The sequence below is a fragment of the Protopterus annectens genome, chromosome 9.part0, assembly GCF_019279795.1.
Source record: "Protopterus annectens isolate FY-2018-M chromosome 9.part0, PAN1.0, whole genome shotgun sequence".
NCBI lineage: Eukaryota > Metazoa > Chordata > Ceratodontiformes > Protopteridae > Protopterus > Protopterus annectens.
In genome coordinates, this window is record NC_056743.1 from 1,256,920,993 (window position 1) to 1,256,937,420 (window position 16,428).

The window sequence follows — 16,428 nt, forward strand, 5'->3', positions numbered from 1 at the left end:
TTAAGAGATGATCATTTTACTGTAAACATCTAAGTTAAAAACATATGTATTTATATATATATGGCTTCAGATTTAGAGTGTATTTTCTAATTTTGTAAGCTCTTTTGGCCTGCACAGATTACAAAATTGTAGGCGAAGAACATCTGAGCCTTTTGTTTTGTTTCTCTTGATCTTGACTACCATCTTCCTTGCTTAAAACTTGGTCACTCTCTACAGTTGTACCTTGTTCTCAGATCTTTAACTGCACTTGTCAATAATTGTTTACTGGATGTCAGAGTTAGTGGTCACAAAGAGTGGACAACTTCAGTATCACCATTTTAAATCACATGAACTGCAGTTATTGTAAATTAGTGTCTTCCTGAGTTGTGCATGCATTACATGGTAATGGTAGTTAAGCATGATACTATGTGCTTTAGATTTAGCTTTAAAAATTATTCGAAATGCATTTACCTTTAACAAATATGTATTATGTTTGCGGATGACTGTGGTTTTAGAAGTATTTAACATCAGAGTTCTTAGAGTTGAGGCAAAACATCTAATTTAATAATTGTGTTTTCTTTCAGGTCCATCAGTCAAACATCTTAACATCTGTTTGTCAGCCTAAACCTGCAGAGACCTTGCTTTCTTCAAGAGACGCTTTAGATGTTAGTGTCACCAAAGACAAGTTCTACACAGCCGATTCTCATGGGTCTGAAAGTTTTAAATCTGTTCAAGCTTCCCAGTTGGAAGAGGCTTCTAAACCTACCTTGCCTTATTGTGAAACTGAACAGCAGGATACAGTTAGTGATATGGCACCACAGGTCTTAGATCAGAGCACCACTGAAGAAACAATTAAACATGTGGACAGAGATGGGGCCCCTAGTTCTCCAAGCTTAGACCAGACATATCTTACTGCTAATCAGTCTGCTCCATGTGTGCCATCAGTTCTGGAAGAGGACCAGGAACAAAACAAACAACTAATTTCTGAAGCGGAGAAGACCTCAACAACATCTTCCTCAGAGGACATGCTGCAGGAAAAGGAGACATTGCCCCATGAATCTCATTTAGGTAGACCACTTGCTCATCGAGGTGGCTCCCGGAATGTTGCTTCTCCTTCAACATGCACAACAAAACAGACTGACTCATTTGACTCTGTGGATTCTGACTGGATGTTGTCCAACTCTTTTGTTTGGAGTCCAGGCACAGAGCCCATGCTAAGCGAAATGGCACAGCAACCTAGCACTGAAAGTAGACTAGACACATCAGAGGTTCCATCACAAGACAGCCAGGGTCCCCTTGAATTCTGGATTGGGGCTGACAAAGCTGAGGCAAAAATCATACAATCTGATATTGATATTACAGATCAGGAAACTCAGGAGAGTAAAAGCTGTGCAAATCTGTCTAGTTCTTCAGACATTTCAGTGCAAACACCAGACCAAGAAATTCTGAATGCGGAACAAAGAGACCATAAGGGACATGAGAAATTGGAGAAAAGATCAATAGATGGCGATAGCAAAGATTTTAGTGCCACAGCTGTTGGTGAGACTAGATCAGAAGATCACAATTTACATCAAAGTCCTGCTCTGCTCAATAATATTGAGATCTCCACCACTAACTATAAAGAGGTTAGTCACAGCCCAGTACAAGTAATAGATGAGAGCCATTTGACTGCTGACGTTTTGACTTCCAGTCTTAAATCTACCACAGTGACCAAACATGATGTTTCCACTGACAATGCAGGCTATGATCAAACCTTATCTGAGGTCACTGCTGAAGTTCTACCCACAGAGCAGCATGCAGTAAGTGGACCAGAGTCTAGTTTCTCTTCAGAAGAAACATCCCAGCCCGAGTTATTCACTGCCAAAAATAATCTAAGCTCTTTTGCTGCTCCAACAGAAACTTCTGAATGCCAACCCACAAATGATGTAAACTATAAGACAGAGAGCTTTGGAGCCCACCCCACTGAAGAACTAACTTCAAATGTTATATTAGATCAGTCAGTGAGTCCTCAGATCTTCTCAAATGAAGAACAGAATGGCATTCATATCTCAAGATCAATGGCTTCTTCTGAAGTCCGTGCCACCAAAGAGGAAAGTCAAGGCATTTTGGTTAGTAATTTTGGTATTGTTGATACTGTTTCTACCACAGTCCCAAGTCATGTTTTATCAGTTACACAGAGTGTGGCAGAGCCAGAATATAAAGAGCATATTGTTGCTGGAAGTTCAGTAAGCACAGCCAGAGCGGACACTGCTCACATTATAAGCACAGTGGAAGAACTAGAAAAAGCAGCTGATACTAGTGACATAACCCCAGATCAGAAAAGTGATCCTAGCCAAGCCATTGTGGGCATTTTGGTGGATGCTTCTAATGACGGACAAGTTTATGAGCCTGAAGAAAAATATAAGGCATGTACAGAAAGCATGGACATTAATGATTCTGTTAAATGTACAGAAACCTCCATAACTCATAAAGATATATCCAGTGACGTTTCACAAGTAGACTATCCCAGAGAAACAGGAGGAATGTTCCCTTCCATAATGTTGCTGGAACCCATGAGGCATGTTTCCCAAACTGAAGTGGAAACTGTGACAAAACAATCTGCTGTCAACTCAGACTCCACTGATCCTAACCATCTCTTGCTGCAGTCTTTTACAAAAGATAATCTGACAGAAGAGAACCTTTCTGAAATTCAGACACAGACTGATGCACCCCAAAATGAAAGTCCAGTCTCTTTTCTTAGGACAGATGAAGAAGAAAAGAAGGCCAGCTTCACAGAGCAGCATTTGAGAAGTCAGGATGCTGAAGGCGATGTACTGGTAAGGCAAATGGATGGTATTTTGAAAGAGACGACAGAAGCCAAAGACATAGGATTGACATCAGGATTTATTAATACTGTCAATGCAGGCAGTTACACAGCTGAGAATGAGGCATTAATTGCAGAAAATACTATTAAAGATTCAGCAAGTGACAATCAGGATGGTGTATTTATTAGGCTTGACCCAGATGTTGACATTACTACGTTCCAAGAGAAAAGCCTGCCAAATTTACTTCATGAGACTAAGATGGAACCTATAGTGGCCTGCCCTCTAAGTCAAGATGAGGTCACTTCAGTCAGTATCATAGATGAAGTTAGTTTCTGTAAGACAAAGGAAGTAAATGAATTAGAAAGTAAAGTACTCATCAATGTTCTGGAGCCAATTGAACCTGTCATAAAGTCACCCCCACCAGTGGAGCCATGCATAATGTTTCAGGAGAGTCCAGTAATTTTGGAGCAGGCTAAGTTGTCCCAGGATAGTCTGTACACAGCAGAAATCAGTGAGCCTCCCTGTGGAGAAAAAACAGATTTAGGCAGCAAAGAGCTTGATAAAGAAAAGTTTGTGGTTATATCAGAAAAACAGGTACAGCCTATCACTGAGGAAGAGAAAGAAGTGACAGTTATTTCTGCAGAAGTTCTTGTCCATGCCCAAGAAAGCCCAGCATTGACTACAGTTGATACAGCAAGTGGAGGTGAAAGTCCTAGCCCACAGGAAAAACAACATGATTCCAGTACTGAAAGCCAGCAGTTAAAAGAGTTAATACCAGTAGTCTGTGATAACACTGAGATGAATATCAAGTCTGAAGAGCAGAAAATGAAAGAGTTAGAGGAACCAGAACATACTTCAATTAATGAGCTACAGGTAAGTGTTGGACCTCTTTATGTGTGTTGTGGTTTGATACAATGCTGATGTCTTCTTTTACCATCTTGGGAAGTGCAGTTTTCTTGGGATGACGATGCAATGCAGAGTGTAAGACAAAGCCTCAGTGGGTGACGCAGTGCAGAGTGTAAGACAAAGCCTCAGTGGGTGACGATGCAGTGCAGATTGTAAGACAAAGCCTTAGTGGGTGATGATGCAGTGTAGAGTGTAAGACAAAGCCTCAGTGGGTGACGATGCAGTGCAGACTGTAAGACGAAGCCTCAGTGGGTGACGCAGTGCAGATTGTAAGACAAAGCCTCAGTGGGTGACGATGCAGTGCAGAGTGTAAGACAAAGCCTCAGTGGGTGATTATGCAGTGGAGAGTGTAACACAAAGCTTCAGTGGGTGATGATGCAGTGCAGAGTGTAAGATAAAGCCTCAGCGGGTGACGATGCAGTGCAGATTGTAAGACAAAGCCTCAGTGAGTGATGATGCAGTGCAGATTGTAAGATGAAGCCTCAGTGGGTGACGATGCAGTGCAGAGTGTAAGACAAAGCCTCAGTGGGTGATTATGCAGTGGAGAGTGTAACACAAAGCCTCAGTGGGTGATGATGCAGTGCAGAGTGTAAGACAAAGCCTCAGCGGGTGACGATGCAGCGCAGATTGCAAGACAAAGCCTCAGTGGGTGATGATGCAGTGCAGATTGTAAGATGAAGCCTCAGTGGGTGACAATGCAGTGCAGAGTGTAAGACAAAGCCTCAGTGGGTGACGCAGTGCAGATTGTAAGACAAAGCCTCAGTGGGTGATGATGCAGTGCAGAGTGTAAGATGAAGCCTCAGTGGGTGATGATGCAGTGCAGAGTGTAAGACAAAGCCTCAGTGGGTGACGATGCAGTGCAGATTATAAGACAAAGCCTTAGTGGGTGATGATGCAGTGTAGAGTGTAAGACAAAGCCTCAGTGGGTGACGATGCAGTGCAAAGTGTAAGACGAAGCCTCAGTGGGTGACGCAGTGCAGATTGTAAGACAAAGCCTCAGTGGGTGACGATGCAGTGCAGAGTGTAAGACAAAGCCTCAGTGGGTGATTATGCAGTGGAGAGTGTAACACAAAGCCTCAGTGGGTGATGATGCAGTGCAGAGTGTAAGACAAAGCCTCAGCGGGTGACGATGCAGTGCAGATTGTAAGACAAAGCCTCAGTGGGTGATGATGCAGTGCAGATTGTAAGATGAAGCCTCAGTGGGTGACAATGCAGTGCAGAGTGTAAGACAAAGCCTCAGTGGGTGACAATGCAGTGCAGATTGTAAGACAAAGCCTCAGTGGGTGATGATGCAGTGCAGAGTGTAAGATGAAGCCTCAGTGGGTGATGATGCAGTGCAGAGTGTAAGACAAAGCCTCAGTGGGTGACGATGCAGTGCAGATTGTAAGACAAAGCCTCAGTGGGTGACGATGCAGTGCAGAGTGTAAGATGAAGCCTTAGTGGGTGATGATGCAGTGCAGAGTGTAAGATGAAGCCTCAGTGCTCCTTATGCTTAGTAGTAATAGGAGGAATGTTACTTCTCTGTATAGCCAAGATGTTGGGGATTTCCAAGAAGAAGCCTTGACTGAGATTATGAAGACTAAAAGTCTTTCACTGATGCCTTTCAGGATGAGATATTGGCAGGCCTGAGGTGTGTAGACATCACAGTGGGAGAAAAGTCTCACATATTGAGCCCATAAACTGAAAATGTGTCACAACTTTCAACAGAAAAGTCTCTCAGGGATTCCACAATACAAATTCAGAGAACTAATTACATGAACAGATTTTGCAGCAAATAAGTTTTTTATTGCCATATACCTGGATGTACCACACCTACTTGGCAAAAAAAAAATAGTTAACTATTAATTTAACTGAGAGGAATAGACTGATACCAGAGGGACAGTGTTGTTATAACACAGCCAGCAGGTAGCAGATGTGACAATATGACAAGTGTTAACTATCACCTGGTTCTCTGCCTTCTTGGATCTTTTTATCTCAGTAGTAGGGCAATACTGCATTCCCCAAGAAGGTTTTCCTGCATCTTTGTGCTTCACTCACTCATAGTCATATCTTCTCAGCTTAGAGATGGTATATTTTCATTATACAACACTCAGTTCTGATATTCGATTGTTTTCAGGTCTGGAACCTACTCTGTCTAAAAAGGTAGGTGCATTCCCGTGAGCATTATCCCTGTGAAAGTTTCTTATCTATGACAGTACTTGATATCTGATGTTTTACTTGTCTTGAACCACTGTACAATGAAAAACTGTAGTACCTGCCTTTCTCCAGTTTATCCTACATAGTGCTTGCTTACTAAGTACTTGTATGTGAAGTTGGGATGGCCCCAAATTTTTAGAAATGGTTACCACATTCAGGGCATAAAATGTATGCCCTTGGACTTTCCCCAGACTCTTTTCCCAGTTACATCCTTTTGGGAGACCAGAGTCAAACCACTAAAAATCTCCCAGGGTATGCTTCATAAGCCAGAACTTCACAAAGAGAAACTCTTAACAGAAAATACTGAAAACCAGAAAAACATTAATTAATAATTAACTAATTAAATAAATAAACCCAAATATAAAGTATAGTAAAGACTGTTTTATGTAGGGGGCAAGCCCCTTGCACCACCCATTTCAGGGCAGTACCCACCACCTCCCTACTTATTTATTCTAAAACAAAAGCTGCACTATATTGGAGGTAAGAGAATTTGGGCAACCTTTTTTTCGATACTCAGAGTTAAAAAAGTTTGTCCATCTTTGTGAAAGATTTCTATTCTAGTTTACATATCAACTTATTAAGGACTTTTTGTTTGCAGTCTTTTGTGTTTTGGGGGATTTGAAAGTTTAGGTTAATGAAGAAGAAACGTGTCAGTATTACTTCCATTGGGTCTGTTGAATATGTAGGGCAGAGTCAGCTGAGCTGCGCTGTTCTTACATCTGAATAGCATATAGTACAGTATATACTTCGGATACAATCCATTCCAATATCTTTTTGAACTTACAAGTTTCAGGATCTGGACATTTTTGTGATTTCCAGTTTTTTTTCGAGGCTTTTTTGTTTGACATGATGATGTTCATCTGTTGGTACTGAAGATGGATCTGGTTAGTTTATTTTGCCTCCTGTCTTCTTTGTTATCATCAAGTGAGTGACATGAAATTTAAAGTCCTAAGGAAAGTACTGTGCCTTTCCATGGATTTGCTATTTATTTTATCAGTACTAGTAATTAAAATGCATTTCATGTGTCCAGAAAAAAAATCAAATTGCGTAATTTGAACATGCAACTAAGCAGCAAGGTATCACCCAGAAAACACGTCTTGTTTTGTTATAAATCATTTTTCTGATTGTGCTGGGTTTTATATGAGTAGGTAGTTGTTGCCATTTCATTTCTATTTTTTGTCGTTCAAATCCCAGCAAGAAACTGGTGAGGGCATTCCTAGGAACAGTATGTACCATCAGAAGTTTGCCACCAGCTATGGCATAATACCAATGTCCTTACAGATCTCAATATTAAGAACAGACCAGATAAGGTTGTTCAGACTCCAAGCTATGAGCAGGCATTCTGAACATTTAAAGAGGCCTTGAAGTGATTCCCCTCCCCATGTTAGGCAGTCCTGACTGCTATCAGACATTTCTTATTCAGGTAGATGCCTCAAACTCCAGAGTAGGGACTGTACTTAGCCAAGTGCCCTTAGAGGGAGAAAGTTACTGTATAGTGTAACCCAGCTTCAGACTTCCTTCCAGGGAGGAACGCTATGTAGCTGTGACATAGTTTGGGCTTAACAGAATTTTCATCCGTATCAGTTTTACAGCAACCATAGTTGTAGACTACAACCCTTTAAACTAGTTATACAGGGTGAAGAGGTGAAATGTAAAGTGCCGTGGATGGTGTTTAGCACTTTTGTCCTATAACATGACCAAATATAAAGTGCCGTGGATGGTGTTTAGCACTGCTGTCCTATAACATGACCAAATGTAAAGTGTCGTGGATGGTGTTTAGCACTGCTGTCCTATAACATGACCAAATGTAAAGTGCCGTGGATGGTGTTTAGCACTGCTGCCCTATAACATGACCAAATGTAAAGTGCCGTGGATGGTGGTTAGCACTGCTGTCCTATAACATGACCAAATGTAAAGTGCCGTGGATGGTGTTTAGCACTGCTGTCCTATAACATGACCAAATATAAAGTGCCATGGATGGTGTTTAGCACTGCTGTCCTATAACATGACCACATGTAAAGTGCCGTGGATAGTGTTTAGCACTGCTGTCCTATAACATGACCAAATATAAAGTGCCATGGATGGTGTTTAGCACTGCTGTCTTATAACATGACCAAATGTAAAGTGCCGTGGATGGTGTTTAGCACTGATGTCCCATAACATGACCATCATGCTTAGAAGTAGTACTGCTAATGACAATGTAGATGGTCTGTTAAGAAAAGAGGAAAAAGGTAGTGTACCAGAAGAGTACATTCTCACCTCTAGCATAATTTTTGAGAGTGTCTCAAGAAAATGTGCTTGTGGTCTAGATCGAGGGGAGATGATGTCTGAGAGTAAATATACCACTGTTTCTTAGCTTCTCATAAGTCTTGTAAAAAATCAAAATCAGGATCAGAGTCACATTTATTGGCCAAGTATGCACACATAGAAGGAATTTGACTCCGGTTTCAGTGACTCTCCAAGTATGAATTACTTAAATGACACACATGCAACTATTAAGAACAAGACAAACGACATACATGCAACTATTAAGAGCAAGACAAAAAAGTAAATATACATATACATATACATACAAGGAGCAGAGTGCAACTCAGTGAAAGACATAATGAAGAAAAAATTGCACTTTATTCATTTGTTTTTACTGTATTTGTCTTTCTTCCTACTTTATTACTTTATTTTGCTTTTGCTGCTTGTTCTTAAAAGTACTTAATTGCATTTATTCTGCTGCATTTATTACTGCTTGTTAGTAGCCTGATTAAATTGTAACTGTTATTCTAAGCCTTTGGTTGAAGCACATGGGCTTCAGACCAGTTATTTTACACTAAGAAGGTTTGTGGTCTGCACTGTTGTGGCAGGACAGGTAGCTTACATCCTTCTAAGTTGGGAGTTGCTTATTGAAGGCTTACTGTCTGTTATTCTAAAAGAGTATTAGTTCTGGTTTAAACACTTGGGCTTTGGGCCAGTTATTTTACATTAAGAAGGTGTGGTCTGGACTCTTGTGGGAGGAGAAGGTAGATTATGCCCTTCTGAGCTAGGAGTTTCTGGTTAAAGGCTTATTGTGCATGCTTATTTGAACTGTTTCTTTCTGCAATTGGTAAGCCTTGTTTGCTGTAGCATAGACTAAATTCAGACCTGCTGAATCTAGCTTGCTTTGTATAATTTGAACACTAATTCAGACCATCTTTTTTTGGAGAAGGTTCCCCTGCAACCTAGTGGCAGGAGTGTGCAGTTAGAACTTGTCTGATCAAAGACTGCTGGAACGGGGCTCAGTTTTTAGCTTTTTATTGGTTAATTGGTTAATTTGTTTAAATCAGTTTGCTCATTTGCTACTGTTATATTAAAAAATGTATATACTTTATGCATCACCGCTTAGCTAGGGTTAAAGTATTCTCGGCGCCATAAAGTCTGCTCTTCAAATTTTCCCTTAGAACTAGCCAGTTTTTTAGTTTTAGCAGTAAAATCTGTTTCTTTGAGCTCAGCACTTGTTCAGAACTTGTTGTAAGCACTAAATAAACTACAAATTACATACAGCACTCAACTTTCCTCACTTGTCTAGGGGAAAACAGTTTTTAGTACTTAATAAATAAGCACCTATCCAAGCATGTCGAAGGGTCAGCTCCCGGTGTTTTCTCCTGTCTACCTGATGAATCTGGGCATCTTGGGGCAATGCAGCAATTGCCTCATGTACACAGACAACCCTCTCCTCCTACCACCCAACATTACAACCTGTGAGAGATGCACTTATATAGCCAAACTGGAAGTAAAGCTCTCTTCACTCAAGACTGGACTAGACAGTCAAGAGGAGAAGGTAAACACTTGCATTTGAAGGTAAACACCACACTCATCACATAATCCCTCAAAACCTACACCACAAAAACACATGCAAACTAACAAGAAACAAACACCTACATTCGCGGAGGCTCTCAATAAAAATCTGCTCAAGCAACAGAGACCTCCAAAGCAGAAACACAAGCAACCTCCACACCCCAAGACAATCCAAATGACACATAGCCCACAAACTCAGTGTGCCACTCAACCACAGCCCATAAGGCATAACAACGTACCCAACACTCTAGTCATAGGTGACTCTATAGTTAGGCACACTGATGTTCCACTCATCAGGCTAAAGAAGGAGAAAGTTACTGTCAGCTGCCTGTCGGGTGCCAGGATCCACCACATAATGCACGCACTCAGGTCACTCCACAACAAGTACAAATATGACTGTCATTGTCCATGTTGGTGTGAATGACCTGAGATGTACCCCCTTGGACTACATGAAAAGAGACATGGAGGAGCTGTCCGATCTTGTAGCCGAGGCAGGTATGACCCTAGCTCTGAGTAGCATCCTGCCATCACCCAGAATGATACCACAATACAAGGACAAAATGATTGACTTCAACAATTGGCTAAGCTTCTGGTGTCATTCTAAGGGGATCCAGTATCTGTCTGCCTGGGATGACATGATCAACAGACCACATTGCTTTGCCAGAAATGGCCTGCACCTGTCGCCCCTGGGATTCCGGATACTGGCTAAGACTCTTTCCACCCCTATAGTGCTTTTTTTAGGCAAGGTTCAAATGACAAATTCACCACCTTAACAGGTACAAGCAAGCAAAATCTGAGGGTAATGCTACTTAATGCTAGAAGTCTAACCCGCAAAATGCATTCACTCGAGACACTCCTTAAAATGGAGAACATCGACATCTGTGCAGTGACAGAGGCCTGGTTAAAGGCTCCAGAGAGCACCCCTGCATTACCAGGCTATAATTCATACCACACCTTTCGGCCACCTAACCTGGACCGAAACACTAAAGATGGAGGTGTGTCCATATTCATTAAGGATATCCACACTTCCAGGCTAGTTGTTCAGCATAATGCATCCGAGATTATCCAAATGCAACTAACTCTGGGCAAGATCGCAATCCAAACTGTAACTTGCTACAGATCCCCTATCATGCCCCTGGATTCCCAGTCCTCATTTCTTGATACACTGGAAAATATTAGGGTACAACCCAACACCCTAATAATGGGCAATTTCAACTACCCCACCATTACCTGGGAAGACTACTCATGTACCAACTCTTTTGCTCAACATTTTCTGGAATTCATAAATTCTAGTGCCTTGGATCAACTTATCCACACCCCCACCAGGTGCAGCAATATCCTAGACCTAGTCAATACCAACATGGGCAACCGGTGTTCCACACCAGAGATCATTTCCTCGTAGGTCAGCTCCAACCACAAGCTAATCACCCTAGACATCCACATCCCGCCCCCACGCCCCATTAGGGAAACCACCATAAAAAATTTCTCCAAAGCAAACTTTACACTTAAGACAGAAGTGGCAAACTTCACGACACCCATGCAGATGGACAGTAGAGGTACGACTGCTGAATCCTACACAAATGCACTTTATAAGCACTTACACAAGTGCATGGATCGTGCTATCCGTAACAGAACCAAGATACTAGCCTCCATAAAAAGGAAGCCAATCTGGTGGTCCCCTGCCATAAACAAACTCTACAACATAAGAAAGAAACTGTTGCAAAAAAGAGTAAAATTCCATGATTGGAGGAGCTCCCTGGTCAGCCTCAGTAAGAAGCTGAGATCCCTCATAAAATCCTCCAAAGCTAGTTACGAAACCAAAATCACCACTGATTCTAAAAACAACCACAAAGCATTCTATAACTATGTCAAGAATCTCAATGGCAACACTCAGATCTGCTCTGAGTTACAGCACAACAGCACTGAATATACAGAACCAACTGATATTGCCAACATCCTGCCCCCTCTCGTGCCCTAAAGGGCCCATCTCTATACTGGAAGAATGGAAAGTTCCGGTAATCACAGCTGCACAGGTAAAAACCACACTCTCCAAAGCCAAGAACACAGCATCCATGGGACATGACAACATCCCAGGCTGCATTCTACACAAACTGCAGAATGAACTGGCACCCCACCTAAGCACCATGTTCAGTCATGGCCTCACCTCAGGCTTTGTGCCCACTGAATGGTGCACAGCAACGGTTATCCCACTCCACAAAGGGGGGAGCCATCACGGACCCTGGGAACTACTGCCCGATTAGCCTGGTCTGCAAGGCCATGGAATGTATCATCATGGATCTTATACACAAAGACATTGGTAATCTCCAAACTCTGGACCCCACCCAGTTCAGGTTTGTAAAAGGCAGATCATGTCTCCCAAACCTGATAGACTTCTTTGAAGCAGTCACCAAAGCCGTAGACGAGGGTAAGGTGGTTCACACAGCCTATCTAGATCTTGCCATGGCTTTTGACACCACCCCCCACTCTGGAATTATAGATAAACTCACTAAATTAGGTATAAATCCCTATGTAACAAGATGGGTTGCCAAATGGCTCACTGACAGATCCCACACTGTGAAAGTAGCAGAATCCAAATCTGACTTCAGACCAGTGACAAGTGGAGTACCACAGGGTTCAGTCCTGGGTCCTCTCCTGTTTGGTATCTACTTTTCTGAAGTACAGGCTAAAACAGAAGGTCTTTGGCTAATGAAGTTTGCAGATGACTGCAAACTAGGAGTCATAATCAAAACTCTTAATGATGTGGACATCCTACAAAAAGACCTCACAGAGACAGATGCCTGGTGTCAAAGCCATGGCCTCAAGCTCAATGCCAAAAAGTGCATTGCCATCCCCTTTGGTAAAAACTCTGTACCCATGAGCTACCACAAAGGTGGTAGTCTGCTTAACACCAAAAGTGTGATAAGAGACCTTGGGACACAGGTGGACAGTAGTCTTTCCTTTGATAATCACATCACCACAGTAGTCAGAAAATCCTTCTACGTGGCACACTTCATCACAAAAGGTTTCTCATCCAGGAAAAAAGAGGTCATTGTTCCCCTCTACTCATCACTCATTAGACCCATTATAGAGTACAACACCCCTTTTGGTATGTACCTCACAAGACATCTACAACAACTGGAAAGGCCACAGAAATACCTCACAAAGAGGATTACCAGCCTCAAACAGATGCCCTACGCAGACCATCTAAAAAAAACCTCCAGCTTTACTCCATCGCATATCGCCTACTCAGAAGCAATCTCTGCCTAACATACAAAGCTATCTCAAACCCAGAGCTGTTGGACATGCTCCACGTAAAGAAATCCCAATCCCTCTGAGCTACACGATCTAGGGATGTAAACCTTGTCACTACAATAAACAGAACATGCTGGAGGGATAGATTCCTGTCCCAGAGACTTCCCATACTCTGGAACAAACTACCTGTCTATATCAAACAAAGCTCCTCATTAGCACTCTTCAAGAAAAATCTTGATGATTGGATGGGAAATAGGAAATTCACCCTGGGGATCACCTCTGTGGCTCTGCTTGACAGGGGCACAGGAAAATAATTTTCTTGGGTGGTGAAAGCCAGGGTACATTTTTGTCTAGGCTTATATAATAGGCCCTAGGTCAAATAGCCTAGTACCTACCTATGAACCTATGAAGTAAACTCTGAAAGAAGCAGGTATTAACAATATGTAAACAATACTGCCAGAATCCTGGGAGGCTTGGGAAAAAGAATACCCCAACCTAATAAGCTGAGTTAACCATTTATAAACTTAATGGCCTGTGGGAAATTGTTTTTATATGTGTTTATTTTGGTGCGTATTAATCTATAATGCCCAGCTGATGGTAATAGTTCAAAAAGATGGTGGCGTGGATGTGAAGGGTCAGTGATGATGAAAAAAACTGCAGTAGTTAAACTAAAATATATAATTTAATCTACAACATGTGTGTTCTCAGTGGCAGGAAAAGGTGTGTAAACTCATGACCCTTTTCTCTTTGAAACATATAGAAAAGTATATCGAGTTTGTAGTACAAATTGTAACTGCCTTCTTCTGGAAAATATAACAGTTATACATAGGATGTGGAAATGTAATTATTGTGCTCTGTGTTTAGAAGGCCTATGAGTTTCCTACGCAAGTAAGGAATTAGACATTTATTTTAGGGAGATAGTTGACCAGTAGCAAGTAAATAGGCAAATTAATATGTAAATGTGAAATCCTTTTTTGATTGCATCTGTGGCTTCTGTGTGAAAAAGGTAGAAACCACACAGCTGGATGCTGTGGCTCTGACATTTTGGTATATTCTGCTTGTTTCCTAAACTTATTGTAACTAAAAAGAAATGTATGACTTGTATGTTATTGAGGGCTTTATTAAAATGGAGTAGTCCAATTTTGCCCTTTTGAAACTTTCTTTCAGATGCAGTATATGCATGTCTGCCTGTGAGATATTCTTGGGCTTATTTTCATTGTGGGCTGGGTTATTCCCTTCTGATATATTTTGGACATTGCTGTGTCATTCTGTCATTTAGATGTACCTCGAGATCAGTTTCAGAAAAAGAAAAAAATGAATTCACAATTATCTCACCTATCTGATAAGTCTTGATTTTTCTTTAGGGTCACTAAAGTGGGGAAGGTCTGTCCACACTACTGTCTTTTGTGTACAAGCCAGAGCAGAACTCCTTCATAATAGCTTAGGTTATCCCAGGAAGTATAAAAATGTATTACAACTGTGGGATAATTAGACTTTCCTCAACATACTAATGTAAATCCCATCTTCCTGGCTTTAATAAATTTTTATGGTAGTCATTAAGGACTAAATTACTAGCGTTAACATGCGGCTCCAGGAGTACAATGTGCTGTATCTTACTATGTCACTGTTTGACTGCTTCCAGTGGGATGTTCAGCACATGCTGGCAATACCGAAAGGGTTTCCTACACTGGCGTACAGCATTAGTTGGACATTTTCTAGTTATGTGTTCAAATTCATGGCTCTTAAAATGTTTTATATTTCCAACTCACTTCTAGTTATTTTTCTAGATATGTTATGCTGGTAAGTATGTGCATGGATCAGCCTGTACTCCCCAGATATCCTTGTACTAACAGAAACATGGCTCAAGCCAGCCATAAACGTTGAGCAGATACTCTCTCCAAGGCATAATAAGACTAGACAGAACACAAAAAAAAAATCAGGGGAATGAGCTATAATCTACAAAGAACTCCATGATACAATCTTATTACCCTGACCCTGTTTCCTTCTTGAACAAATCATAACTCCTCTTCCCCCTTTTAAAACGAAATAACCACAGGATCATATGTGTAGACACTTTATATATTCCCCCAGTTAACAGCAGTGCTAACATAGAATAGTTACTGCCCTGGTTGTCTCTAACATTAATTAAGAAACCATTCTCCTAGGAAACCTAAGCACAGACTGGCCTCTGTCTCTTTTAATTACGTTAAATCTCCATTCAACCTCTACAATTTCACCGAATTCATCAAGTCCCCATGAAGGCAAAACAAGTCTCTATCCTTGACTGTGTCCTAACATCAGAGCCAAGTAAAATAATTGCCTCTGTCACGCTAAATAAACTCTGTGAGTGACTACCTACCATCCTTCATAAGAAAACTATCCAACCACTTTACTAAGTCCAACCACTGTAAAGTAGTTCAAAACCTTTTGAACTTTAACAAAACACATTTCTTGACATCCTTAAACACTGTAATCAGCATTCACTGAAAAATCTACCCCATGTGTTGCCATTTCAACACAACCTTTCTGAACATCGTAAGTCAAGTAGCTCCAATAAGGTATAAAAGACAAAAGTTGAACTGCACTCGATGACTATTCAAAGACACCAAACAACTCCTGAGACTAAGAGATAAAGCCTGGAAAGCATGACTTCATAACAAAACCCAACAAAATATCCAGCATTATAGAGAGCTTAGAAATATTATCAAAAGATAAAAGTCAGTGCTGAAAAAAAAAAACACGTTATAACAAACACACTCCACGTTACCCATAAGAACAACCCTAAATACTTCTGGGCTGTCATACATAATCTACTAAACCCAGGCCACCTATTACAATTACTACAGCAAACCCTAATCCAATAACAGCACAATTCAATAATCATTTTATTCAGTCTGCCATTTCCCTTACCAGCAACCATCAGTCCAGCCCCCTGTTCATCCAAACCAACAGTCTACTCACAGCCCCCATTTCCATATCAATGTTGTACCCAGCTCAGCCACCCTGAAGTTACATAATAAACTCAACCTCATAGCTCTAGCTGCAGAAATCTCCCTTCGAAATACATTAGCGTGGCTGCTGATTCTTTAGTATACCCTGTCTTAATCTAAATAAACTGGTCAATCCAAGGAAACTATGCTCCTGACATCTTAAAAAAAAAGTCATCCAACTCCATATGGGAGGCAACGTCACTGAATTTTCTAACTAACAGCCCATAACAATACTATCGCCATTATCCAAAATTCTCAAAAGGTGCATCCAAACTCAGTTCATAATAACTTTTGACTTACATTAATCTCTTCCATCAATACAGCAAAGCTTCTGCCCCCCCCCCCCTACAGCCCTACGACTGCTATTTTCACTTTTACCAACCTAGTCATCAACCAGAGGGACTCCGGAAACCTTGTATCCTCACTCTTCCTGGACTTATCGAAGGCATTCAGATCTGTATCCCATCAGACCCTTT

At 41.3% G+C, this 16,428-nt stretch overlaps 1 protein-coding gene across 1 annotated transcript in view; it reads left to right on the forward strand.

Annotated features, from left to right (window-relative positions):
* Positions 1–16,428, forward strand: part of LOC122811979 — a 1,339,201-nt gene that overhangs the window by 811,207 nt on the left and 511,566 nt on the right. Inside the window, exon 5 of the mRNA XM_044084179.1 lies at positions 564–3,656. Within this exon, the coding sequence (XP_043940114.1) occupies positions 564–3,656 (3,093 nt within the window). The remainder of the gene's footprint in view (positions 1–563; positions 3,657–16,428) is intronic.